Below are 27,467 nucleotides of genomic sequence, written 5' to 3'. Positions count from 1 at the left end.
CTCCGCCGCCGTTGTTCCTCCGGCCGCTTCCTACTGGACCGCTTCCTGTTTCTCTCTGGGGCTTGCGACCACGAGCCCCTTTAAGGCCTTTGCAAGGGAGACGGTATCTTCCCGCGGATCGTGGAAGGGGTACCAGCCTGGTACGAATGGTAAGCCGCTCTCTAAGGGATAATCATGGAGGTCAAAGACTCCCCAGCGGCCTCCTGGACGTTCTTCCTTCTCTTGGCGCTCCCTGCGCCGGCTCCACTCCATTCTCCCGCAGCCACCATGATGAGACATCTTCTTAGGCTGTCGCTGCTTCACCGCTCCTTCCAGCAATGGCGCCGCACTGCTCAACACAAGGGGTCCTCCTTCTAAACTCCGCCCGTCCATGGGTGGAGCAGCCTTCGGCAATTCTTTCCACTCTGTCTCTGGGATCTTCAATGGTAGGCGGAACTTCTTCTTCTTTCGCCGCATCCATCGTGGGCGGATACCGCTCACAGGGGGCCGCAGTCTCCATCTGACCCGGCATCCATACTATACTGCTTTCCGCGCCGTTTTGTGCACAGGACGCCCACGATGGGCGGAACCTTCGCCAATCTCCGCGCCATCTTCCGCCATCTTGGGACTCACGTTGCCGGCCACCATCTTGGGATCGCCATGTTCATCCGCCACCTTGGTTCGTGCGCTTTTCAATTCTCTCCGTTGCATTTTTCTATCTTCAGGCGCCTCATCTGCGCCGCGGGTCTTCTCCACCCCGCATCCTGCGGACTACGCCAATTTTGTAAGAGACTCAGGGTAGTAGTTATGGCGAGGGGCTGATGTGGTCCCATACCCTGGTCCCCTGACAAAGATAAATGTCCCAATTCTCCTGTGTTGTGTGTGTGGTGCAGAACACTCACGTTTTGATTGCAGCTCTCTGTTGTCTTCGGTTCTTTCACCTCAGGAACCGCCGTACACACATTTAGGGACTTCCATTCCGTTTTATAAAAAAGAACTTTACTAGAACACTTGCAATCATCTTCAAACAGCATACAGCATTGATCACATACTATTCCAGGGTTACCATTTGATACACCTCACGTATTGATGTTCACTGTCCGTTTGTCCTGAGCTGTCCCTTCCATAGCGGGCGTTCCTGGTCTATGAGACCCTTGCAGTTTTAAGAATCCCGTACTGACTATTTCCCGTCTGACTTCCCCTTCAATGAAGGCTTTTGGACACACACCTCACTGTGAATCCTGTGGACCGTAGGTCCCGAACGTTCGGAAATGTCTGGCTCAGAATATCTGAATACGGGTCCTTTTCTGCTGGACAGATCGTGCCAACGGTGCCCCCTGGACCACCAACTGTAATCACCTTACATCTCTCTCACTCCCTCTAGAACTGCCTGTAACCAGGAAATGTCTCTGTGCTTCACTGAATCTGCTCCTCCCACACTGAGCAGCTCCCAAACCCCTTAACTCTTTCCTAACCTGCAACTATATCTGCTTTAAACTATAGTGCCCTCCTTAGCCTACTGTTCTATTCTAGTACCCTATCTGCACTAACCTATACTGACCCTATAACTAACACATCAGGCAATTGATAATAACACATGTTCACATTTCAAACAGGATATAGCGTTATGTGCACACATACAGACAAGGTGCATGACCAGGTCCTGGTCACCCTCTTACAAGTGAGTAGTAAGGAGAGGAGGGGAGCAGAGTCTCTTCAGGAGCTCTGCTCCAGAAGTAGGGCCTAGTAAGAGAGGCCCAGGAGGGGAGCAGAGGAGAAAGGCTCCGGTAACATAAGGGATCCCAGGGGTACAGAAGGAGCAGGAAGCCACCCGTACGCCCGAGTCTGCCAAGTGTCAGAGGGATCAGGCCGCAAGAAGGGAACCGATCCCTGGACCAGCCGTGTTACTCCAGGTCTCGGCTGGAAAACCGGAGGCTTCTGCGCTTCCATGGTGCAGTTGCCACAGCCTCACCCTAGTTGCCGTGAAGGGCATCAAGTAGGTCCGGGAACTCCAGGTTGCCCAGAGGGACTTCAGAGTACCCGATCGGGAAGTCGGGAAGTCGGTCTAGAAAGGAATATACAAAAGCGGGGTTTCGTCAAGCGCTCCTGATATACTTGAGAAAGCGCTGAACCCCTTGTCTGGTGGACGCAGTGCAACGTGGGAGGCTGACACTCGTACAGTGTACATGAGGAACTTAAACAGAACTGTGAGTAAACTCGGATGACTGCACTCCCCTGCCTCCGTCAGTTATTTCCGCTGCGCCATCTCTCTCTTGCACTACAAGCCCCAGCATCACCACCATCCATGCTACACTGCCCTGGGGCCCGCTCCACCTGTGTGGAGCCGTTCCAACTCAGCTGCCCTACCAACCGCCCCAGAAGTCTGAAGCAGCGCTGGTATCTATTACCAGAAACCACAGGTGGCGTCACAAACACTTTCTAAGAATTACAAATCCCATATAAATATTTCTTCCCCTTTTTGTTGACCGCCCTGGGCCACTGACCGGGCCGCCGCCACTGTGACATATCCCTCCCCCAGCATCGATAGACCCGGCACCGAGTCCCCCACGGCCCTGGGGGCGCGTCATATTTATGCACTTTAATTACTTAATCACCCTGCACTTGCTCATTGTAAGAGCTAAAACGTTAAACCTCTTTTGGGAAAACTTACTACGAGATTCATAGTTTGTCTGTGTGAAGTCAGACACTGGCTCACAATATCCGGTCTATTTCACCTCAAAGGTGTTGAATGGGGTTAAAGTCTGGGCTCTGTGTGGCAGTCAGGTTCTTCCACACCAAAGTCACACGACCTTGCCTTTATGAACCTTGCTTTATGCACTGGGGTACAGTAATGGGGATAAGAAAAGGGCTTTTCCCCAAACTGCTCACACAAAGTTGGAAGATACAGTTGGCTAAAAAAAATCTATGCTGGAGAATTCCCTTTACGGGATCTCAGAGTCCTTTGCCGCCCCTGAAAACCCACTCCATAGTATTATCCCTCCTCCACCCAACTTTACAGCTGCTACAATGCAGTCATGTGTCATCTAATGTTTTCCTGACAGTCACCAAATCCTGACTCGTCCATCCGATGCCAAATAAATAAATGTGATCCGTCACTCCACAAAACACATATCCACTGCTCCAGCGTCATGTGGTGGCGGCTTTACACCATTCTGATGCTTGGTATTGTTCTTGGTGGTGTAAGGCATGCAGCTGCTTGGCCACAGAAACCCATGCCATGAAATGCCCGGTGGGGGCAAAGTTTTGTGCTTATGTTAATACCATAGAAGTTTTGGACTGTGCCGTTATGGAGTCAGCAGAGCGCTGGTGACTTTTCTGCCCTTTGCTCCTCAGCACACGGCCCCCCACTCTGTAACGTTACGTGGTCTCCATTTCGTGGCCGAGTTGCTGCTCTTTCATCCACTTTTCAATAATATCACTCACAGGTGATGGAGGAATATTTAGGAGGGAAGAAATTCCATGAACTGACTTTTTACACCGGTAACTCTATTGTTGGACCTCACTGGTATCAGTGAATTCTGTAAAATTAGCCATTATTTCACAAATGTTAGTAAAGGCAGACGGCATGGCGAGAGGGGACGGAGGTTATACACTTGTGGCAATGTCCTAATGCATCTGTCAATATATAGTATGTATATAAATTTAGAGACATCTAAAATATAGAGGCCATATTAGAAATGCTTTAAGAATGACAGAGCGATCATTGAGATCTCCAGGTATCTGAATGCCCAAATAGTTTGGTAAAAGAGAAATACCAGTAGGTAAAAATTACCTCTAGGCTTATACTTTAAAACCAGTTATTCCAGTCACAGTATAAGGTGTGCACTCAAATATCGTGTCTATGTATTTTTTTTTCTGTGCAAAATCAGACAAACTTTTAAGAGCGGGATTTGCAAAATTTGTTTTCCAAACACCGATCCAAATTTGTAAGGCGATCAGACGGGATTAAAAGAAAATCTCTGAATATTTATTGTTTTCCCACAACTAAGGTAGGTTTATGTTTTATTCTTTCCACCTCGTGTGACATAAAATACCTGAATAATAGAAGTGAGATAACTATACTAATATGTGATCCTTCACTCATATTCTCCTTGGGCATTTATCACTGGCAGTGGTCTGGGTTTTATACTTACAAGCATTTGTACCAATATTTATCACTTTAATCAAATATTACCAATAACCAGCATAAATGATGGTTTCATTGTTAAATAGTTACATTTGTGTTAAAAGGCAGGCGACTTTGTTATATTAGTCTGTGCGTGCCTAAAGAGTGTTCTTCTATAGGCGCCCTTTGCATCCATGTAAACGGATCAGAACAGATGGTCATCCGTTATGTCATTCATTTGACTGATCTGTTCTAACACCTTCCTGACAGGATAATTTTCTTACTTTTTGCACTCTCTTTCCTCTCCTTCCCTCATTCCAAGAGACGTAACTTTTTTATTTTTCCATTAACATGGCTGTCCTGTGCCCCTAATACCCGCTGGTGGAATCTCAATCCACCTGCAGCTGTTAACATGTTAAATGCCGCTGTCAATCTCTGACAGCGGCCTTTAACATGGCCGTGGCGGAAGGATTTCACTAGTCCCACCCATCGGCGCCCGTGTCACATGACCGCAGGTCACCGATGGTTTGGCATGACAACCTGGGGTCTGCAGGAGACCCTTGCGGTTGTCATTGTCAGGATGCTATGAGCGCCGTCCACTGGGCGGCGCTCATAGCCAGTGAGCATTTCTGCTACACACAGGCAATCAGACAAGTGCTGCTTCTAGTCTCCTATGGAGACTATTGAAGCATGCAAAAAAAAAAAAAAAAATGTTTTTAAAAATATAAAAAAAATATAAAAGTTTAAATCACCCCCCTTTTGCCCCATTGAAAATAAAACAATAAAAAAATGAAATGTAGACATATTTTGTATCGCCGAGTTCAGAATCGCGCAAGCTATCAATATATAAAAATAATTAATCTGATCATAAATGGCGTAACGAGAAAAAAATCAAAGCGCCAGAATTACATTGCTTTGGATGCCGCAACATTGCAATAAAATGCAATAACGGGGGATCAAAACATCGTATCTACCCCAAAATTGTATCAATAAAAACATCAGCTTGGCCCGCAAAAAATAAGCCCTCACCCTGCCCCAGATCCCGAAAAATGGAGTCTCAGAAAATGGCCCAATTTTTTTTTTTTTTTTTTTAACAAACTTTGGATTTTTTCTTCACCACTTAAAGGGGTATTCCCATCTCCAAGATCCTATCCCAATATGTAGGAGGTGTAATAATAATAATATTAGCAAATATCTCCAATTAGAAATGTAGTATAGTATTTTTGATTCGCGATCTCTCTTACCTCATGTGCAGGCAATACAGGACCTTAAGTATCCATGGTTACAACCACTAGCAACTAGCTAACTGTGACTTTATCAGTGGATGTAACCATGGATACCTAAGGTCCTGCGATGCCTGCGCATGAGCGAAGAGACATAGCGAATCAGAAAAAATATACTGCATTTCTAATTGGAGGTATTTGCTAATATTATTATACCTACTACATATTGAGATAGGATCTTGGAGATGGGAATACCCCTTTGTATAAAAAAGAACCTGTATATGTTTGGTATCTATGAACTCGTAATGACCTGGACAATCATAACAGCAGATCAGTTTTAGAATTTAGTGAACATGATAAAAAAAAACAACTGTGGAATTGCACTTTTTTTGCAATTTTACCTCACATGGAATTTTTTCCTGTTTTCCAGTAAACGATATGGTAAAATCAATGATGTCGTTCAAAAGTACAAAATATAAATCATAAGGAGGGGGAAAGAGAGGAAAAGAGTGTGAATAAATATAAAATATAACTTTTAATATCAATTAAATTAAAATACCAATAAATTTATATATATGTAAAATCAAATTGTTACATACATCCAATTGGATGTATATAGGGTCGATATTATATTATAAACTCAGACCCTGTAAGTCCTGGATTGTGTATTACAGCCCATGTAAATTTATATAAATCCACCACCAATGTCCCTAAAAATTAAAATTAAAGGTGTGGATTATATAAGGATGTCCCTATTAGATGTCTGTTTCCCTAATATCTCCAAATCTGTCACTATGGAAAATAATTGCGGATCACCGCTAAAATCTGATTAAAAGGTGGATATAAATCAGTATGTGGTATGGGAACTGTAGATTGCTATTTAATGTGACAGCTGTTGCAGTTATCAAAGATATCCACTGTCACAAGTTAATGAGGGTCACTCTTATATTACAAGTGACCATACAAATGAATAAAGCGGGATCCCCGCAAAAATTCACCCGGAGGATAATTATGACAGTTTGGATAAACGGGGATATATTATGTCCCCGTTAGTTGCGGTGTACAGCGCCCTAAATCTAGACTCCCGCAGCGGTGTAGGGAGCGGGCCCTTAGAAAAAGCCGGCACCCCCGGCGAAACGCGCGTCAGGGACGTCTATGTCCTGTGTATTGGCATGTCAGCCACAACTCTTATGCCCCTTCCCTACCCACTCACTATGCCCCCGTCAGGTCCTACGATATAGCGTCTCACTGGAGTTTGACAGCTCCTGGTTACAGTGGCCGCGTGCTTATAACGTGCACGCAGTCAGCATGTGAGACGGCTTGTCGGTGTTAGGAGCGAAGGTGCAGCCCTGTACATAGCTGCCTCTGGCAGATTACTGCCCGCTCCCTACACCGCTGCGGGGGTCTAGATTTAGGGCGCTGTACACCGCAACTAACAGGGACATAATATATCCCCGTTTATCCAAACTGTCAGAATTATCCTCTGGGTGAATTTTTGCGGGGATCCCGCTTTATTCATTTGTATGGTCACTTGTAATATAAGAGTGACCCTCATTAACTTGTGACAGTGGATATCTTTGATAACAGCAACAGCTGTCACATTAAATAGCAATCTACAGTTCCCATACCGCATACTGATTTATATCCACCTTTTAATCAGATTTTAGCGGTGATCCGCAATTATTTTCCATAGTGACAGATTTGGAGATATTAGGGAAACAGACATCTAATAGGGACATCCTTATATAATTCCACACCTTTAATTTTAATTTTTAGGGACATTGGTGGTGGATTTATATAAATTTACATGTGCTGTAATACACAATCCAGGACTTACAGGGTCTGAGTTTATAATATAATATCGACCCTATATACATCCAATTGGATGTATGTAACAATTTGATTTTACATATATATAAATTTATTGGTATTTTAATTTAATTGATATTAAAAATTATATTTTATATTTATTCACACTCTTTTCCTCTCTTTCCCCCTCCTTATGATTTATGATCTATTTCGGTGATGTTTACCAGTGTGGATATTGTCCAACAAATCGGACTTTATTGAATTTAGTTCAAAAGTACAACTTGTTCCGCAAAAAATAAGCCCTCACATGGCCATATTGACCGAAAAATAAAAAAGTAATGGCTCTGAGAAGGGGACCAAAAAGACGAAAACGCAAAAACAGAAAATGGCCTGGGGGTGAAGGGATTAGAGCTTCATAAATCATAACTTGCAGAACATTTTGGCCTTGTTTTTAGTTCTCTAAGTCTAATTTTTGGAATTTCCAGCAAATGGTAGGGGGGAGCAGAATTGTCCTGCAATTTCTTCTATAGGATGAATGTGGTATTATATACTGGGGTATACAAATCAATGACTAATCAGTGTCAAAGCTCATAGCCTAATAGGACAAAATCATATTAATTTATCCATAAACCAAATCGCAATGACTATGTTAATTCAACTTGGGAATTTCTAGCACTGGAAATTTTTGGCATCAGTGAAAGTCCCAATGTAATTAATAGGATCTGTTAAGACGGCCATAAATTTGGTCCGAGGAAGAATTGAACATGTGCACAGCCCCATAGCATAACATTGGTCCGGGTGCCATCTGATGTTTTGTTGGATCATACTGAGACCAAAAATACGCTCCTCTGCACCTGCCCTAATCCATGGCTTTAGATACCTGTCAATAATCTTATTAGAATTTGGCATATTCGAAGCCCAATCACAGAGATGGGATGTAGAAAGTAGGCTTTTTTGCCCCAAAAGCAAGCAAGGGAGTCTAGTTCTATAAGGTTCTGTTCCTGTTAGTTCTTTTTTTGCCAGATTTTCTTTGTTAGGCGTATATTCTCTCATCCGAGCAAATTGGGTCATTATGCAAATTACACTCTGATTAGAGTTTGATCCTAGTGTGATCCAATACTCTCGGATGAGCAGAAGATGGAGAAAAAAAATGTCTCCATCTTCTTCATTCTGTCAGTCTGTGCTTTCACAGAATTATTGACTTCCATAGCCGAGTGCGATCCAAATATCGGATCCAACTCTTACATGCTGCAATCTTTTCCTCGGACAGTCTCTCTCTGAGGAAAAAATCAGACATGTGCACGACCCCTTAAAGTAACATTGGTCTGAGTGCGATCCCATGTTTTGTCGGATCGCACTTGGACCGCAAATACGGTGATGTGCACGAGCCCTTATTCAGTGATCAGGTCATGGATGTTTGTGGACCTACCTACTCTTCCCTGACAGATGATATTGGGGGAAAAGAAGGAAAGTTGGCATGTTGACTTTGGGGATAAGCAGCTGCAAGAGGAGTCTGGCAGCAACCTAATCCACTTACCCCAATTAAAACACTTGTATATAAATAGAATAGCAATTATTCGACAGTCATCTAAAATGCATGAGATGTACAACTTTAGAATAAAGTGCTAAAAATTATAAATAAAAAATGATTTTTATGTTTGTGTGGTAGAAATCATCATGGAAAAGGTTATGAAATACTTCAAGTCGGGAGCAGAAGCCAAGCTGAATATAGTTTGCGGGGCAGTCCTCCTAATGAGCGTGGTAGTTTTCAAGGCCTATGAATTCAAGTGTCCATGTGTACCAGGCTTCAACAAACCTTATTCTCTGATGGTCTTGTTGGCTCCACCATTGATCTTCTTCTTTATTGGGATTCTTGTCAGTCAGTATTGTGGATCATTGACAATAGAATATTCTAGACCTGTAGGAAGCCGAGAGAAAAACAAGAAAATTTTACGGTAAGTCTGAAAAATATAAACAATTTCCAATCTACTGCTATGACATAATATTGTCTGCTCCTTGAAACCAAACATGGCCATGCATTTGATACAACCTCCATTGCTTTTCATTGACCCTTGGGGCAATTCCTCAACCCCAGATTATTCACAGATTCACATCAACCACTGGCAGTGGGTAAACAACCCACCAGGAGTGGGTCAATTCCAGCATCATGGTCTTCCTCTGTGGTATAGTATGCACTTTCTTGCACTCTTGTTGCAATTATTGAAGGAAATATTCCAGTAAAACTTCAGTAGTAGAGATGTGCGAGCCCGAACACAAAAGTTCGGGGTTTGTACCGGGCTGTTAGCGTCTGGTGCTAAACGCCGAAGATGGACTTCTCCTGGAAGTCTGTTGCAAAGTTCAGAGTCCCGGGGGAAGAGAGAGAGAGAATTTTCCACCTCAAAAGTTTGGGTCCTCATTGGTTTCAATGGGGTTCAGGTGCTGGTTCAAGTTCAGTTTTGGTACCCAAACCAAACTTTGGAATAAAGTTTGGGTCAGGTACCAGAACCCAGACTTCCACGGGTCCGCTCATCCCTAGTCAGAAGTTATAAAGTTGCTCTTATATAACATAAATCTTCATCACTATGACAGAAAATGTAAGAAAAATGGTCAGATTTGTGTTTTGTAACAGTTCTATAGTTATCACATGGAGATGACAGACATCATGAGTTGGACCAATCGACCTGATGGTTTTATATGCCCGTCACGTACTTTCTTTCTTACAAGATAGTAAAACCCAATTAGATCACAGCATGTAGGAAGACCATTGTGAGTCCCACTGGTGAGGACGCAGCTTTTTATAAAGATCAAGGCTGCTCATGTGAATGAATTTACCCACTGAGTAATTATAATGAATCATTACATTTATTTTACAGAGCATTACATACGTGTCCATTATGTCTATCATGCAGCTCCATATGACAATGCCATTGTGCTTCAGGGTTTTCATGGCTTTTTCTTTCATCAAGTGGCATTGTACAGCTGTGTACACAGTGTTTCAAAGTGAATGCATCTTCAAACTAGTAAATGGTGTTATTCTACTTATATAGTGTTTGCATCCTTATGAGAATGGCAACGAGTAACCAGGATACTTGTCCTTGACTCACTTGCATGTGTATCTAAGTGCTAAATGGTTTTATTTCTATAGGTTTCTATTTTATCCAGATAATTTTACCAGTCAGTTCCAATGCATTCATACATGACAGAAAACACTGAAAAAATCCCCAAAAATACTACTATTGTAGTCTACTACTATTGTGTCCCTCTGAAAAAATGGATAATGCAAAAAAAAATGGTCAAAGTTTCATATTTTGGACTTTGTTTGCCTCAATAAACTAAATTGCTCCATCGAAGGTACATCTGAATCCCATGAAAATATACAGTTGTGCTCAAAAGTTTACATACCAAGGCAGAATTTTTCCTTTCTTGGCCTTGTTTCAGAGAACATAAATGATAACAAAAAAACTTTTTCTCCACTCATGGTTATTGGTTGGGTGAAGCCATTTATTGTCAAACTACTGTGTTTTCTCTTTTTAAATCTTAATGACAACCAAAAACATCCAAATGACCCTGATCAAAAGTTCACATACCCTGGTGATTTTGGCCTGATAACATGCACAGAATTTGACACAAATGGGTTTGAATGGCTACTAAAGGTAAAATCCTCACCTGTGTCCTGTTTGCTTATAATCAGTGTGTGTGCATAAAAGTTGAGTGAGTTTCTGGGATCCAGACAGACTCTTGCATCTTTCATCCAGCCACTGACGTTTCTGGATTGTGAGTCATTGGGAAAGCAAAAGAATCGTCAACGGATCTACGGGAAAAGGCAGTGGAACGGTATAACAGGAAAGGAATACAAAAAAATATCCAAGGAATTGATAATGCCAGTCAGCAGCATTCAAACTGTGATTAACAAATGGAAAATCAGGGGCTCTGTAGAAACCAAACCACGGTCAGGTAGACCAACAGAAATTTCAGACACAACTGCCAGGAAAATTGTTCGGGATGCAAAGAAAAAAACACAAATAACATCAGGTGAAATTCAGGTTGTCATTAAGATTTAAAAAGAGAAAACAGATTAGTTTGACAATTAATGGCTTCACCCAACCAATAACCATGAGTGGAGAAAAGTTTTTTTGTTATCATTCATATTCTCTGAAACAAGGCCAAGAAAGGAAAAATTCTGCCGGGGTATGTAAACTTTTGAGCACAACTGTATCAAAGGAGCCAAAAACATGGACAGAAATGTGATGTATAACCTAATCTTGAGAATATGCTTAACCCCTTACCGACATCCTCTTCTTTCTCCTCTTTGACTGGTCATTCATCTTCAAAATTCTCAAATCTTGGGTAAAATCTATCCTCGGTGAAAACTGATTTTCCCGTTATGATATGGGAGATGACAGTTGGTTCTCATAAAGTTCTATGGAGAACTGTAACTGTGATTTCAGGAGAATTTGCAGCAGAATGTCTGTGTCTGCTTCCAGCCTCTCCTTCATCCTCTCTTTCCTCCTTTCTCCTTAGAATTTTAGAAGTACCACCTGTCATCTCCTATCTGAATACAGATTTTGCCTATTTTACCCATGAATTCTGAGTGTAAGATCAAATGAGAAAGCAAAAGAAGCAGATTTCTCTGATAAGATATAGTACAAAGTTTCTTATTTCCATCTGTACTATTGATGTAACAAATAACAATTAAAATGTAGGTCACTATTTCAAAAGGAGCAGCTTGCCATGTGCCTATAGATCAATACATTGCCTAACATATTTGAGAATGGACAGAATGGAGCAATAAGAGTATTATTGCCTTGGTACCCAAGTGGCAGAGAAATATTTAGTTTTCCTAATGGTAAGGAATAGCTTGAACTCGACTGTAGGAGGCACATTTGAAGACTCCAGAAGAAGCTTTATTTTCTAGCTGAATTCTTGTAGGTATGCACAAATACAGCAGGTAAAAAAATAATTTTCTGATCAGAGCAGTAAACACATAGGCTTCTAAGATGGGGCTGATAGACAGTAATGAAGAAGAAGGTTACTGACATCAGAGCTACATCAGAGAGAGACGGGGAGAGAGGAAGGACAAACTTCTAAGAGAGCAAACCTTATGGCAACAAAACAGCACAATATAACAACACAATAATAATACAATACTGTCTGTATGATTCCCAAATCATGGGACATGACAATAGCACTGACTTGTATTCTCTTGTTTCAGGCAAATGTTCATTGCAATGATGATTAGAGCATTGGCACCGCCCATCGTGTGGATCCTTATCTGCTTTTTAGATGGAAAGTTATTAGTCTGTGGATTCAGTGAGACACTTGACCCTGAACAATTTGGGGGATTTGATGACTTTCCTGAGTATGATACGTCAGTCTTACTTGCTAAAGTGCCCTGTAAGAACTTTGACTTGCTCCGTCAGTCCTCAACCAGGAAGGCAATCTCCAGGTTTCTCAAATTTTTATCACAGGTAAAAGCTCGGAAACAAGTAATTATATACAATTGAAACCAGAAGTTTACATACACTACAGTCATATGAAAAAGTTTGGGCACCCCTATTAATCTTAAGCTTATTGTTTTATATAAATTGGTGTTTTTGCACCAGCTATTTCAGCTTGATATATGTAATAACTGTTGGACACAGTAATGGTTCTGCCTTGAAATGAGGTTTATTGTACTAACAGAAAATGTGCAATCTGCATTCAAACAAAATTTGACAGGTGCATAAGTATGGGCACCTCACCAGAAAAGTGACATTAATATTTAGTAGATCCTCCTTTTGCAAAAATAACAGCCTCTAGTCGCTTCCTGTAGCTTTTAATGAGTTCCTGGATCCTGGATTAAGGTATTTTTGACCATTCCTCTTTACAAAACAATTCCAGTTCAGATAAGTTTGATGGTCGCCGAGCACGGACAGCCCTCTTCAAATGATCCCACAGATGTTCAATGATATTCAGGTCTGGGGACTGGGATGGCCATTCCAGAACATTGACATTGTTCCTCTGCATGAATGCCTGAGTAGATTTGGAGCGGTGTTTTGGATCATTGTCTTGCTGAAAGATCCATCCCCTGCGTAACTTCAACTTTGTCACTGATTCTTGAACATTATTGTCAAGAATCTGCTGATACTGAGTGGAATCCATGCGTCCCTCAACTTTAACAAGATTCCCGGTGCCGGCATTGGCCACACAGCCCCAAAGCATGATGGAACCTCCACCAAATTTTACTGTGGGTAGCAAGTGTTTTTCTTGGAATGCTGTGTTTTTTTGCCGCCATGCATAACACCTTTTTGTATGACCAAACAACTCAATCTTGGTTTCATCAGTCCACAGGACCTTCTCCCAAAAAGAAATTGGCTTCTCCAAATGTGCTTTTGCATACCTCAGCCGACTCTGTTTGTGGCGTGCTTGCAGAAACGGCTTCTTTTGCATCACTCTCCCATACAGCTTCTCCTTGTGCAAAGTGCGTTGTATAGTTGACCGATGCACAGTGACACCATCTGCAGCAAGTTGATGCTGCAGCTCTCTGGAGGTGGTCTGAGGATTGTCCTTGACTGATCTCACCATTCTTCTTCTCTGCCTTTCTGATGTTTTTCTTGGCCTGCCACTTCTGGCCTTAACAAGAACTGTCCCTGTGTTCTTCCATTTGCTTACTATGTTCCTCACAGTGGAAACTGACAGGTTAAATCTCTGAGACAGCTTTTTGTATCCTTCCCCTGAACAACTATGTTGAATAACCTTTGTTTTCAGATCATTTGACAGTTGTTTTGAGGAGCCCATGATGCCACTCTTCAGAGGAGATTCAAACAGGAGAACAACTTGCAAGTGGCCACTTTAAGTAGCTTTTCTCATGATTGCATACACCTGGCTATGAAGTTCAAAGCTCAATGAGGTTACAAAACCAAAAAAAGTGCTTTAGTAAGTCAGTAAAAAGTAGGTAGGAGTATTTAAAACAAGAAAATTATAAGGGTGCCCATACTTATGCACCTGGCAAATTTTGTTTGAATGCAGATTGCACATTTTCTGTTAGCACAGTAAACCTCATTTCAAGGCAGAACCATTACTGTGTCCAACAGTTATTACATATATCAAACTGAAATAGCTGTTGCAAAAACACCAATTTTTATAAAACATTAAGCTTAAGATTAATAGGGGTGCCCAAACTTTTTCATATGACTGTATATAAAAATATGCATGTTTTTCTCAATATCTGACATGAAATCAGAATAAACCTTTCCCATTTTAGGTCAATTAGGATTACCATAATTTTTAATATTTGCCAAATACCAGAATAATGGGAGAGAATGTTTTAAGGCATCTTTATTATTTACTGCAAAGTCAAAAGTTTACATACATTTCATTAGTATTTGGTACAATTGCCCTTAAACTGAATGACTTGGGTCAAACGTTTGGGATATCCTTCCCCACAAGCTTCTCACAATAGTTAGTTGGAATTTGGGCCCATTCCTCCTCACAAAACTGGTGTAACTGATCCAGGTTTGTAGGTCGCCTTGCTCTCACCTGCCTTTTCAGCCTATAAATTTTCAATAGGATTGAGATCAGGGCTTTGTGATGGCCACTCCAAAACATTGACTTTGTTATCCTTAAGCCACTTTGCTACCATTTTGGCAGTATCCTTTGGGTCATTGTCCATTTGGAAGACCCATTTCTGCCCAAGCTTTAACTTCCTGGCTGATGTCTTGAGATGTTGCTTCAGTATTGCCACATAATCTTCTTTTCTCATGATGCCATCTAATTTGTGAAGTGCACCAGTCCCTCCTGCAGCAAAACAACCCCACAACATGATGCTGCCACCACTGTGTTTCACAGTTGGGATGGTGTTTTTAGGCTTCCAAGCTTCTCCCTTTTTCCTCCAAATGTAATGATGGTCATTATGCCCAAAAAGTTCAATTTTCATCAGACCACAGGACATGTTTCCAAACTTAAGGTCTTTGTTACTGTGTGTATTTGCAAACATTAATCTGGCTTTTTTTGTTTCTTTTGGAGTAATGGCTTCTTCTTAGCAGAGTGGCCTTTCAGCCCATGTTGATACAGTACTTGTTTCACTGTGGATATTGACACAATCTTACCAGCTTCCGCCATCATCTTCACAAGGTCTTTTGCTTTTATCCTTGGGTTTATATGCACATGTCGGACCAAAGCACGTTCATCTCTGAGACACAGAACCTGTCTCCTTCCTGAGTGGTATGATGGCTGGACATTCCCATCTTGTTTGTACTTGCGTATAATTGTTTGTACAGATGAACGAGGCATCTTCAGGTATCTTGAAATTGTACCCAAGTATGAGCCAGACTTGTGCAAGTTCACAATTCTCTTCCTCATATCTTGGCTAATTTCTTTAGTCTTTCCCATGATGCTACACAAAGAAGCAGTGTGTTTCAGGTATGCATTAAAATACATCCACAACTGTATCTCTAATTAACTCAGATGTTTCCAAAAAAACTATCAGAAGCTTCCAAACACATAACATCATCATATGGACAGTCCAGAATTGTTTAAAGACATAGTAATCTTAGTGTATGTAAACTTTTGACTTTGCAGTAAATAATAAAAATGCCTTAAAACCAGAGGCGTAGCTAGGATTTTGGTTCGGGGGGGCGAAACTTTTGAGTGGGCCCCTAACCTGGTAACCCTGATTACAACTATAGTGGCGCACCCAGATAGTGGATGTAGGAGAACCTCAGCAGATGACCGCGCTGTTACTAAAAATAATCTCTATACAAAGACCATCACTGATATTATCGCCATATGGTGACATATATTGATAGATACCAGTCCTGCAGAACATATAAGAGATCATAGCACAGTTATATATAGTGACTTACAGCTGATTAAATTGTTCACTTTTCCATCTGGCCCAGACCGACTTGTATAGTGTAGTATAATGCTCCCCCCCTCCTCATAGGCAGAGTCTGTAGTATAATGTTCCCCCCTCCTCATAGGCAGAGTCTGTAGTATAATGCCCCTCCATAGGCAGAGTCTGTAGTATAATGCTCCCCCCATAGGCAGAGTCTGTAGTATAATGCTCCCCCCAATAGGCAGAGTCTGTAGTATAATGCTCCTCCCCTCCTCATAGGCAGAGTCTGTAGTATAATGCCCCTCCATCTCATAGGCAGAGTCTGTAGTTTAATGCCCCACCCATAGGCAGAGTCTGTAGTAAAATTCACCCCCCCCCCATAGGCAGAGTCCGTAGTATAATGCTTCCCCTCTTATAAGCAGAGTCTGTAGTATAATGCCCCACCATAGGCAGAGTCTGTAGTATAATGCTCCCCCCCATAGGCAGGGTCCGTAGTATAATTCCCCCCCTCCCCATAGGCAGAGTCTTTAGTATAATGACCCTCCTCCCATAGGCAGAGTCTGTAGTATAATGCCGCCCCCCACCCGACAAAAAATAAATAAACAGCACTCACCTCTCCTCCTGGTTCCCTCGCTGCTCAGAGCATCTGGCCCGCACACATCTTCAGCACAGCGGGCCGGGCGCCAAGTGATGACGTCGGTCACAGAGAGGGGACTCATGGGAGAGGGTGCTGCGCTCCCTCTCTCATGAGTAAACTTGTGGCGGTGACGGGCGGGGGGGCCCAATGCTGGCACCGGCCCCCCCCCTCCGACTCAAGGGCCGCATATTGCTTGCCGGGCAGTGCAGGGACATAGTCTCCTTGCTCTGCCCGGAGTACAACTGTATCCGGCGTGCACATAACCTCACATGACTCTGTCGGCAGATACAGTGGGTACGGAAAGTATTCAGACCCCTTTCAATTTTTCACTCTTTGTTTCATTGCAGCCAGTTGGTAAATTCTAAAAAGTTCATTTTTTTCTTATTAAAGTACACTCTGCACCCCATCTTGACTGAAAAAAAGCAGAAATGTAGAAATTTTTGCAAATTTATTAAAAAAGAAAAACTGAAATATCACATGGATATAAGTATTCAGACCCTTTGCTCAGTATTGATTAGAAGCACCCTTATGAGCTAGTACAGCTATGAGTCTTCTTGGGAATGATGCAACAAGTTTTTCACACATGGATTTGGGGATCCTCTGCCATTCTTCCTTGCAGATCCTGTCCAGTTCTGTCAGGTTGGATGGTGAATGTTGGTGGACAGCCATTTACAGGTCTCTCCAGAGATGCTAAATTGGGTTTAGGTCAGGTTTCTGGCTGGGCCAGTCAAGAATGGTCACAGAGTTGTTCTGAAGCCACTCCTTTGTTATTTTAGCTGTGTGCTTAGGGTCATTGTTTTGTTGGAAGGTGAACCTTCGGCCAAGTCTGAGGTCCAGAGCACTCTGGAAGAGGTTTTCATCCAGGATATCTCTGTACTTGGCCACATTCATGTTTCCTTCAATTACGACCAGTCATCCTGTCACTGCAGCTGAAAAACACCCCATAGCATGATGCTGCCACCACCATGTTTCACTTTTGGGATTGTATTGGGCAGGTGATGAGCAGTGCCTGGTTTTCTCCACACATACTGCTTAGAATTATCACCAAAAAGTTCTATCTTCATCTCATCAGACCAGAGAATCTTATTTTTCATAGTCTGGGAGTTTCTCATGTGTTTTTGAGCAAACTCTATGAGGGCTGTCATATGTCTTCCACTGAGGAGAGGCTTCCGTTGGGCCACTCTGCCATAAAGGCCCGACTGGTGGAGGGCTACAGTGATAGTTGACTTGGTGGAACGTTCTCCCATCTCCCTACTGCATCTCTGGAGCTCAGCCACAGTGATCTTGGGGTTCTTCTTTACCTCTCTCACCAAGGCTCTTTTCCCACGATTGCTCAGTTTGGCTGCACGGCCAGGTCTAGGAAGACTTCTGGTGGTCCCAAACTTCTTCCATTTGAGGATTATGAAGGCCACTGTGCTCTTAGGAACCTTGAGTAATGGAGAAATTATTTTGTAACCTTGGCCAGATCTGTGCCTTGCCACAATTCTATCTCTGAGCTCCTTGGGCAGTTCCTTTGAGCTCATGATTTTCATTTTGTCTGACATCAACTGTGAGCTGTGAAGTCTTATATAGACAGGTGTGTGCCTTTCCAAATCATGTCCTATCAGTTTAATTGGAACTCTACACTGCAGATGTTGGGAAGAATTTGTGAGCAGAAGAGGGCAGTTGTTGAGTACCAGCATCAACAAGGCCGTCGGTATTCAGTTCAGACTCCACACATAAGACCTTAGGAGTGGATATGGATGTCAGACATATGTACCATCCTCCAAAACTTTGAGGACTCCACCAAGATGGTGAGCGGCGATGACGCCATAATTAGCGTCACCATCCCGCTTCTCTGTCTTCTGAAACGCTCTCTGCTCACAATCAAAGAGAATGCATTGCAGGTGGAGCACGATGAGATGGAGCAAGGAACCATACAGGGTGATTACACACAGCCCAGCCTCATCTCATCCCAACGTGGATACGGTGACAATGAGGAAGAGGAGGAGGAGGAAGAACAGGAGCTAGTTTCATGCGCTATAGACGGTACTACCTGCACAACTGTCATACTGTCTGTTCAGCGTGGATGGCCAGAGGACAGAGAGGAGGAGGAGAGCATGATCAGTCATCGTCTTGGTGAGGACACGGAAGTCTTGCCTGATAGCAGTCTGGCACGTATGGCTGAGTTTATGTTATGCTGCCTTTCCCATGACCCTTGCGTTCTCAAAATTTTGGGTGACAGTCATTACTGGTTGGTGAGACTTCTAGACCCACACTACAAGGAGAACTTTATATCTTTTATTCCTGAGGCGGACAGGTCTACAAAAATGGGGCAGTACCAGAAGGCCCTTGTTGCGGAACTATTAAAAAAAATCCCATCTGAAAACGCTAGCGGCAGAGGTCACAGTTCGTTGGACAACCAAGGAGTACAGGTGAGAGAGACATAACTTCAATCCAGCAGGGGAACACTGTCAAAGTTCTGGGAGAATTTTCTCAGCCCCTCCCATCGCACAGGCCCTAAGGCGCGGGGTACTCTCACAAGGAGTGCAAAGTTTGGGAAGATGCTGAGGGAGTACCTTGCCGACCGTACCAACATCCTCCGTGATTCCTCTGTGCCTTATAATTATTGGGTATCCAAGCTGGATATGTGTAATGAACTGGCTCTCTACGTCTTGGAGGTCCGGGCCTGCCCTGCCGCTAGCATTTTATCAGAGCGGGTTTTTAGTGCCGCTGGTGGAATTATAACTGATAAGCACTTCCGCCTGTCAACTGAAAATGCTGACAGGCTGACTCTTATAAAAATGAACAAAGGCTGGATTAGGGCAGACTTCTCAACACCACCAAATGATAGCAGCGTAACATAAACTCAAATCCAGTGTCTTTTTTTGGGAGGTGTATTCCCATGCACCTCTTCATACCCACACATGAGTATATGCTTCCTGATTTTGGCTATTTGCTCTTGTCCTCCTACTTCTACTCATCCTCCACCACCATATCACCAGGGTGACCGTGGTCCGTGATGCAACATAATTTTTTTAAAGGGTGTTTATGATGCCCGTAAAAAATTTTTTTATACAGTATGTTCATGTATACCACCCAGGGGTAAATGTTTGTCAGCCCATACACTTAGTGCATGGTCAATACAAGTATAGGAGACCCGCTCCTTTCTAATGGGAACATTTTTTTATGAGGCCCTCTAAGTCTCTTCCAAGGGGCATTGGAGTGCATCCCAAATTTTGGCAGCCCTTGCATTCACTGCATAGGCCAACACTATGGGAGACTCTCTCCTTTCTAATGGGAATTTGTCGTTACTGTGGCCCTGCTCTGTGTGACTTTAAATTCTCAGTGGGGTTTTTCCTAAATTTTGTCAGCCGTTGGATTCACTGCATACCCTATAACTGTATAGCAGACCCTCTCCTTTCTAATGGGAACATTTCGTACTTGTTACTGTGGCTCTGCTCTATGTGTCTTTAAATTGTTAGTGGGGTTTTTCCTACATTTGGTCAGCAGTTGGACTCACTGCATACCCTATAACTGTATAGCAGACTCTCTCCTTTCTAATGGGAATTTGTCGTTACTGTGGCCCTGCTCTATGTGTCTTTAAATTCTTAGTGGGGTTTTTCCTAAATTTGGTCAGCCGTTGGACTCACTGCATACCCTATAACTGTATAGCAGACCCTCTCCTTTCTAATGGGAACATGTCGTACTCGTTACTGTGGCCCGCCTCTATGTGTCTTTAAATTGTTAGTGGTGTTTTTCCCAAATTTTGGCAGCCCTTGCAGTCACAGCATGGGCATTACCGCTATAGGAGACCCGCTCCTTTATAATGGGAACATTTTTTTTACTGAGACCCTCCTCTAAGTCTCTTCAAAGGGGTATTGGATTGCGTCCGAATTTTTGGCAGCCCTTGTAGTCACTGCATATGCAATAACAGTATAGGAGACCTACTCGTTAATAATGGGAACAACAAAGCATAGCCGGCTGATGGCTCTCTAACATTAGCGATGGCCAATTGCTGGCCTTTTAAGAATAGTAAGGGCCGCCTGATGGCCCTATAAAAATAGGCTTTGTGACTTTCAGAGTCCCTCCATCATAAATGAAACAGGATTTGTCTGATGATGTGTCACATACCACATTGCCAGATAAGGTTGTAAAATGTTAAAATGACATTTCCCGGTGAATGCATTTGTCTTAATAAATAACGTAAAAAACAACAAAACAGTAGGATCTTTCTTTAGTATTAAAAACAGAGTCGCCAATGTAACCTCAATGTAATCACATTGTTCAGCTCCTACACCTCCTCCACCATCTCCGAAATGACCACATCAGTCACAAGCTGAAAGCACTGCAGCACTGCCTCGGCCAAGCGGCAACAGGCTGTGCTGAAGATAACATGCTTAATGTTTAGGTGACAAACCGCTCAGCGCTGCAGATTTGCTGAAAGCTGTAACACAGCAGCCTGATCTGTGGCTCTCACCCCTGAACATACAGCCAGGGATGGTCGTGTGTGACAATGGGCGGAACCTGGTGATGGAGAAATGACAGCCGGAGTAGATACGGTTTCCCTCTATGCCAGTCCTTTCACCAAGCTAAAGAATATGTCTGTGGTGAAATACAGCTCCCACTGAGAAGCTGTTTCAGATTGAAAAACATTGTGCCCACCAGAGGATTTGATTCTGAGGGCTCGCCTTTCTCCTCCGCTCAAGAGCCCCATAGCATCTGCAAAGTTAGTGCTATCATGAACTCTCCTGATGTAAAAGCCAGGGCACACCAGAGGATTCTCTGGTGGGACCGTCCAACCCTGCTGAGAAGCAGTCGTGGCTAAGAAAGGTGTGTGGGAAGGTTCCCGGACACTCTATGGCTGCTTTTTTACTGAGGTGGAAACCCACGCAAGCACGGGGAGAGCATACAAAATCCTTGCAGATGTTGTCCTTGCTGGGATTTGAACCCAGGATCCCAGCACTGCAAGGCTTCAGTTCTAACCACTGATCCAATGTGCTGCCGTTCACACTCTAATATCTAACAGGCTGGAGAAACTTGCACCTACTGCCACTCTATCTTCAGCTCCTTTGTGAGAAACTAATGTATTTGGGCAGCCACTCAGTCCACCAAATAAAATTCCTGAGAAGGAAATTGGGGATGGCTTCGCTACTGATACTGGGGGCAGTGCTAATACCATAGCGTCGCACCATAGTTTACTGGAAATTTTCCAGGCTGGTAGGAGGCAAGCAAATTCCCACAGAAAAGTGCCAGCAGTAATGTTCAGGGACCTGCGCTTGTAGAAGGCGGAGACAACACCGGGAGAAATAGTGATGGCTGGGGACCGAGTATGAACACGAGGCATGAGGTTGTGACTTATGCATGTTATTTCTCAAACCGCATTGCAGATCAGGCCATTGCCCAACTTCTAGTCATGAAATTAAATGCTTAAAGAAAGATGTTTGTGTGTCAAAGCACCACCGACAAGTGTGAGTTGATGTTGGACGAGCTGCCATTGATTCTGCAACAAGTTGCATTAGAGGACTTTCTGGGAGAAATGACACCCAGAGTAGATATGGTTTCCCTCTATGCCAGTCCTTTTACCGAGCTAAAGAATATGGCTGTGGTGAAATGCAACTCAGCAAAAAAAGCTGTGGACTGGCTCCGTACCGTCCCTGGCCACATTCACCTGTCCACGTGTTTGTGGTTAGACGGTCCTTCCCAGTAAGTGCACTGGGGAGAGCACGGGTAATGTTGTGGGACCCATGCTTAAGGAAGGCTAAGATGATACCGGGAGAAACAGTGGCGGCTGGGGACCGAGTATGGACACCCGGCCACCGCTGGCATGAGGTTGTGAAAAGCTTCCTCCACCACGAGCCTAAAAGGCCACATTTCAAGTGAAAGCAGCTTTAGAGGACTTCCTGGGAGAATTGACAGCTGGGTAGATATGGTTTCCCAAGTCCTTTCACCAAGCTCAAGAATATGGCTGTGGTGAAATACAACTCAGCAAAAAAAGCTGTGGACTGGCTCCGTACCGTCCCTGGCCACATTCACTTGACCACGTGTTTGTTGTTAGGCAGTCCTTCCCAGTAAGTGCACTGGGGAGGGCACGGGTAATGTTGTGTGACCAAGCGTGTGAAAGGCGAAGATGATACCGGGAGAAACAGTGGCGCCTGGGGACCGAGTATGGACAACCGGCCGCCGCCAGCATAAGGTTGTGAAAAGCTTCCTCGTCCACGAGCTTAAAAGGCCACATTTCAAGTGAAAGCAGCTTTAGAGGACTTCCTGGCAGAAATGACAGCTGGGTAGATATGGTTTCCCGAGTCCTTTCACCAAGCTAAAGAATATGGCTGTGGTGAAACACAACTCAGCAAAAAAAGCTGTGGACTGGCTCCGTACCGTCCCTGGCCACATTCACCTGTCCACGTGCTTGTGGTTAGGCGGTCTTTCCCAGTAAGTGCACTGGGGAGAGCACGGGTAATGTTGTGGGACCCGTGCTTGTGGAAGGCGGAGACGACACCGGGACAAATAATGGCGTCTGTGGACCGAGTATGGATACCCGGTCGCCGCCACCATAAGATTGTGGACAACTTCCGCCTCCACGAGCCTAAAAGGCCACATTTCAAGTGCAAGCAGCTGTCAAAAATTTGGCAGTATAGTATTGCAGCCTGTTATGGCTGTATACTTGCACTTGCATTCCAAGGAATGGGGTAGGGACACCTGAACGCTGCACTGAGACAAGGACATGGACGGTGATTGTTGCAAGTCTGCAACGACAGGTGCATGGCGGGAGGCATCTTCGCATGCGCCAAGGGTCACTTATGATGGCACACTTTTAGGCCGTGACCTGGGAGTCAGAGATGCTTCCCCATGCTGTTCCCATGTCTTTTCAGCACTGTATGCATGTGTCTGATGATGTGTCACACACCACATGGCCAGATAAGGTTGTAAAATGTTAAAATGACATTTCCCAGTGAATGCATTTGTCTTGGTTGAAAGCAATGCAAAAGTGCAAAAACGCTACGTGTGAACATAGCCCAAGGTGTAGAGGAGTATTTTTGGTTTTGGTTATTTATTTTGCCTTATATACAAGTCATTACCCTGGAAAGGATGTTCCTTAACATATTTCCCAGGAAAATACATTTTGGTTTCGTTTTTGTATGTTTTATGGTCCGTAAAAGTGGATTAATACTCTGACAACGTTGTTGACAGCAGTGACCTGGGAGTCAGAAATGCTTCCAGGGGTCTTCCCCATGCTGTTTCCATGTCATTTGAACACTGTTCCCATCGATTTGGGCAATTTTTAGGCCCTCTGCAGACCACCGGGGGGAGCCGCCTGAAAAATGCTCGAGTTTCCCATAGACTTACATTGGGCTCATTGCTCAGGTCAAGCTCCCGAGTATCCAATTTACTCGACCCGAGCATCGAGCACCCGAGCATTTTAGCGCTCATCCATCACTACTGGGCACTACAACGTACTGGGAATTACAACTTACTTGTCATTACAACGTACTGGTCACTACAATGGCAGTTTGCAATTTTCACTCAGCAACATCAACTGCTGCTTGTTTCGGAAAACACCCATAGAGTCAAAATCGTCACTACACCTGCAGATAAATTCCCAAAATGGTATAATTTCCAAAGTAGGGTCACTTAAGGTGGAATTCTGCTCTTCTAGCACTTCGATGCTCTGTATATGGATTCCACAAACTATTCTAGGAAAATCTGCTTTCCATGAGGCAAATAGTGCTCCAGGAGTCAAATAGCGTTGCGTCCCTCTCAAGTCTCATTGTGTGGCTAAGTAGTACTGTGCAGCCACATATGGGGTATTTCTACATTCAGCAGAAATTATATGACAAGTTTTGTTGCCATTTTTACCCATTTCTCAATGTGAAAATCTAAAATCTGGGGCTATAACAAAACTTTGGTGGTAAAAATGTAATTATTCTTTCTTCACCTCCCAATGGTATAAAACTTTATGAGGCACATGGGGTGTCAACATGCTCACTGCACGCCTAGATGAATTCATTGAGAGGTGTAGTTTTTAAAATGGGGTCTCTTATAGGTGCTGTTCCTGCACCTCAGGGGCTCTGCCAATGTGACACGGCACCCTCAAACCAGTCCAGCAAAATCTGAACTCCAATATGGTGCTTCTTCCCTTCTGAGCTTTGTACTATGCCTCAAAAGTAGTTTTCGACCACATATGGGGTATCGGCGTACTCAGGAGAAATCGCACAACAAATTTTGGGTCCATTTTCTCCTGCTATCTTGTGAAAATGAAAAAATTGGAGGCTAAAACAACATTTTTGTGGGAAAAATATATATTTTTTCATTTTCACAGATCAACATTGTATTGTGGGTTCAAGGTGCTAGATCTAGATAATTTCCTTGAGTGGTCTAGTTTCCAAAATGGGGTCACTTGTAGAGGTTTTCCACTGTTTAGGCACATTAGGGGCTCTCAAACGCGACATGACACCCGCAGACCATTTTATCAAAGTCTGTGTTTCAAACTGACACTCGTTTTCTGAGCTCTGCCGTGCTCCCAATCAGTAGTTTACCCACACATATGGAGTATCTGCATACTCAGGAGAAATTGCGCAACAAATTTTGGGTTCCATTTTCTCCTGTTACCCTTGTGAAAATAAAACAATTGGTGCTAAAAGAACATTTTTGTGGGAAAAATTTGATTTTTTTATTTTCACAACTCTACGTTATAAACTTCTGTGACGTTTCCAAAATGGTGTCACTTGTGGGGGTTTCTACTGCTTAGGCACATCAGGGGCTCTCCAAATGCGACATGGCATCCGCTAATTATTCAAGCAAATTTTGCATTCAAAAAGTCAAATGGCACTCCTTCCCTTTTGCGCCTTGCTGTGCGCTCAAACAGTGGTTTTCCCCCAAATATAGGATATCGGCATGCTCAGGAGAAATTGCGCAAATTGTGGGGTCCATTTTTTCCTGTTACCCTTGCAAAAAAAAATAAAAACATTTTGTGAAAAAAAGTTAAATGTTCATTTTTTTTTATTCCACATTCCAAAAATTCCTGTGAAGCACCTGAAGGGTTAATAAACTTTTTGAATGTGGTTTTGAGCACCTTGAGGAGTGCAGTTTTTAGAATGGTGTCACTTTTGAGTATTTTCTGTTATATAGACCCCTCAAAGTCACTTCAAATGCAATGTGGTCCCTAAAAAATGGTTTTGTGAATTTTGTTGGGAAAATGAGAAATCAATGGTCAACTTTTAAACCTTATAACTTCCTAACAAAAAAAATTCTGTTTCAAAAATTGTGTTGTTATAAAGCAGACATGCGGGAAATTTTATTTATTATGTATTTTGTGTGACTTTCTGATTTAAGAGCACAAAAATTAAAATCTGAAAATTCAAAAATTTTTTAAAATTTTGCCAATATTCCGTTTTTTTCACATATAAAAGCAAAAAATATTTGAAACATTTTACCACTACCATGAAGTACAATATGTCACGAAAAAAATAATGTCAGAATCAGTGGGATCCGTTGAAACACTACAGAGTTATTAGCTCATAAAGTGACACTGGTCAGAATTGTAAAAATTGGCCTGGTCATTAACGTGCAAACACCCTTTGGGAGTAAAGAGATTAAAAAGAAAATAAGCTAAGTGGAGAAACTGTTTTTTAAAAATGATATAATAACTGTTTCTATCCTATTCAATCCCCCCATCTCTCCGAAGCTCCAGTGCTGCAAACCAGTCCTGCTGTTCTAATTTCACACCCACTCAACACAAAACTGCCGCAGGCAATCTTACCCCATACACATCCAAACAATACTGAGAGTAGTTATTTGTTGCAGCATTATTCAATGCAGAAGAGACAGGAACTACCAAAACAGTAGGATTACCAAACACATACGTGAATGTAGCCTTTAAAGGGTAACTGACAGCCGACACCTGCTGTCCGATCCACGGACACTGGCTGTATGGTTTGAGCCATATATGTTTAACTCTGAAATACTTTTAACATACGGTTAAAGGAGCCAGGGTCCAAACTTTCTCAGAGACTAGTTGGGCAGCTTCTTCTCCCCACCTGCCACCATTGACTGACGGGTCTCTCCCTATACACACACACAGCGAGAAACCTGTCACTCCAGGAAGCCTGTCCGACTAGTCTGCCTTGCGGCACGGTTCCCCTGTGGCTTGTGAAGTATCCTCTGTCAGGTTCCCTTTAATTCTTGGATTTTTAGATTGATATCTCTTGTCCTTTTTTCCTTCTGTCTTTTCAGGGTATTGGATATATAGCAGTTCTTACACTTATTCTTCTTGGTGCCGTCGCTCGCTTTGTGTTGCCGCTTTTTGCCACACATGAAACCCTACAAGTCCGCTATTGGAACAAGTACGCAGACATGGAGGAGAAATGTTTTGAGGTGATGTGCATTGAGCACAATCATAAGCTTGCTGATAAGTGCGTGAAGAATTACTTTGAAAGGACAAGAAAGGAAAGAGAAGAAGAGGAAGAAGCCTATCACAATAGGAGAAAATTCAGCGATGCTCAAGTGGACACACTGGTGTTCGTGGATCAATGGTACCAATGTCGTCCACCAATACTTGGTGGAGATCTCCCAGATCGTGAAAGCTAAATAAAGATACACATCTGCCAAGAAACTGAGAGATACTGAGTTATGGTTGTATCATTAGCCCAAACACTACATAATGGCGTACATTTGTTACTGACTTATCGAAGTAAAAAAGATAGTTGGAGTGCTCCAAAAATTGATGCACACTTTCTGTACGAGGGGGTGGATTTGCTCCATTTTTATTTTACATGGATTGTAAACAAGGTAAATGCAATCATAAATTTGTTGCAATGTAGTTTAGTCATGTAGAACTTAGATATTGCCTAAAATCAATGGCATTGCTTAATGTGGGTTACGGAATTATTATATGAT

The 27,467-nt window shown here is 43.0% G+C and overlaps 1 protein-coding gene across 1 annotated transcript; it reads left to right on the top strand.

Annotated features, from left to right (window-relative positions):
• Positions 1 to 8,814: 8,814 nt before the first annotated feature.
• Positions 8,815 to 27,230, top strand: LOC141271257 (calcium homeostasis modulator protein 3-like). The gene is made up of 3 exons (XM_073681380.1): positions 8,815 to 9,092; positions 12,350 to 12,605; positions 26,805 to 27,230. Exons 1-3 carry the CDS (start codon positions 8,815 to 8,817, stop codon positions 27,156 to 27,158), a joined length of 888 nt encoding a protein of 295 aa, XP_073537481.1. The 3' UTR covers positions 27,159 to 27,230.
• Positions 27,231 to 27,467: the final 237 nt, after the last annotated feature.

This window comes from Phyllobates terribilis, unplaced genomic scaffold (genome assembly GCF_046119375.1).
Source record: "Phyllobates terribilis strain yellow unplaced genomic scaffold, ASM4611937v1 Scaffold_5__5_contigs__length_657084704, whole genome shotgun sequence".
NCBI lineage: Eukaryota > Metazoa > Chordata > Amphibia > Anura > Dendrobatidae > Phyllobates > Phyllobates terribilis.
Note: the sequence above shows the minus strand (reverse complement) of the source record. Positions and strands in the feature narration are given on the sequence as shown.

Excerpts from the sequence above, each read along its gene's own strand:
- LOC141271257 (XM_073681380.1), top strand. The coding sequence starts at position 8,815 with ATGGAAAAGGTTATGAAATACTTCAAGTCGGGAGCAGAAGCCAAGCTG. Across the intron at positions 9,093-12,349 it reads AAAAACAAGAAAATTTTACG|GCAAATGTTCATTGCAATGA; the intron begins GTAAGTCTGAAA and ends CTCTTGTTTCAG. Across the intron at positions 12,606-26,804 it reads TTCTCAAATTTTTATCACAG|GGTATTGGATATATAGCAGT; the intron begins GTAAAAGCTCGG and ends CTGTCTTTTCAG.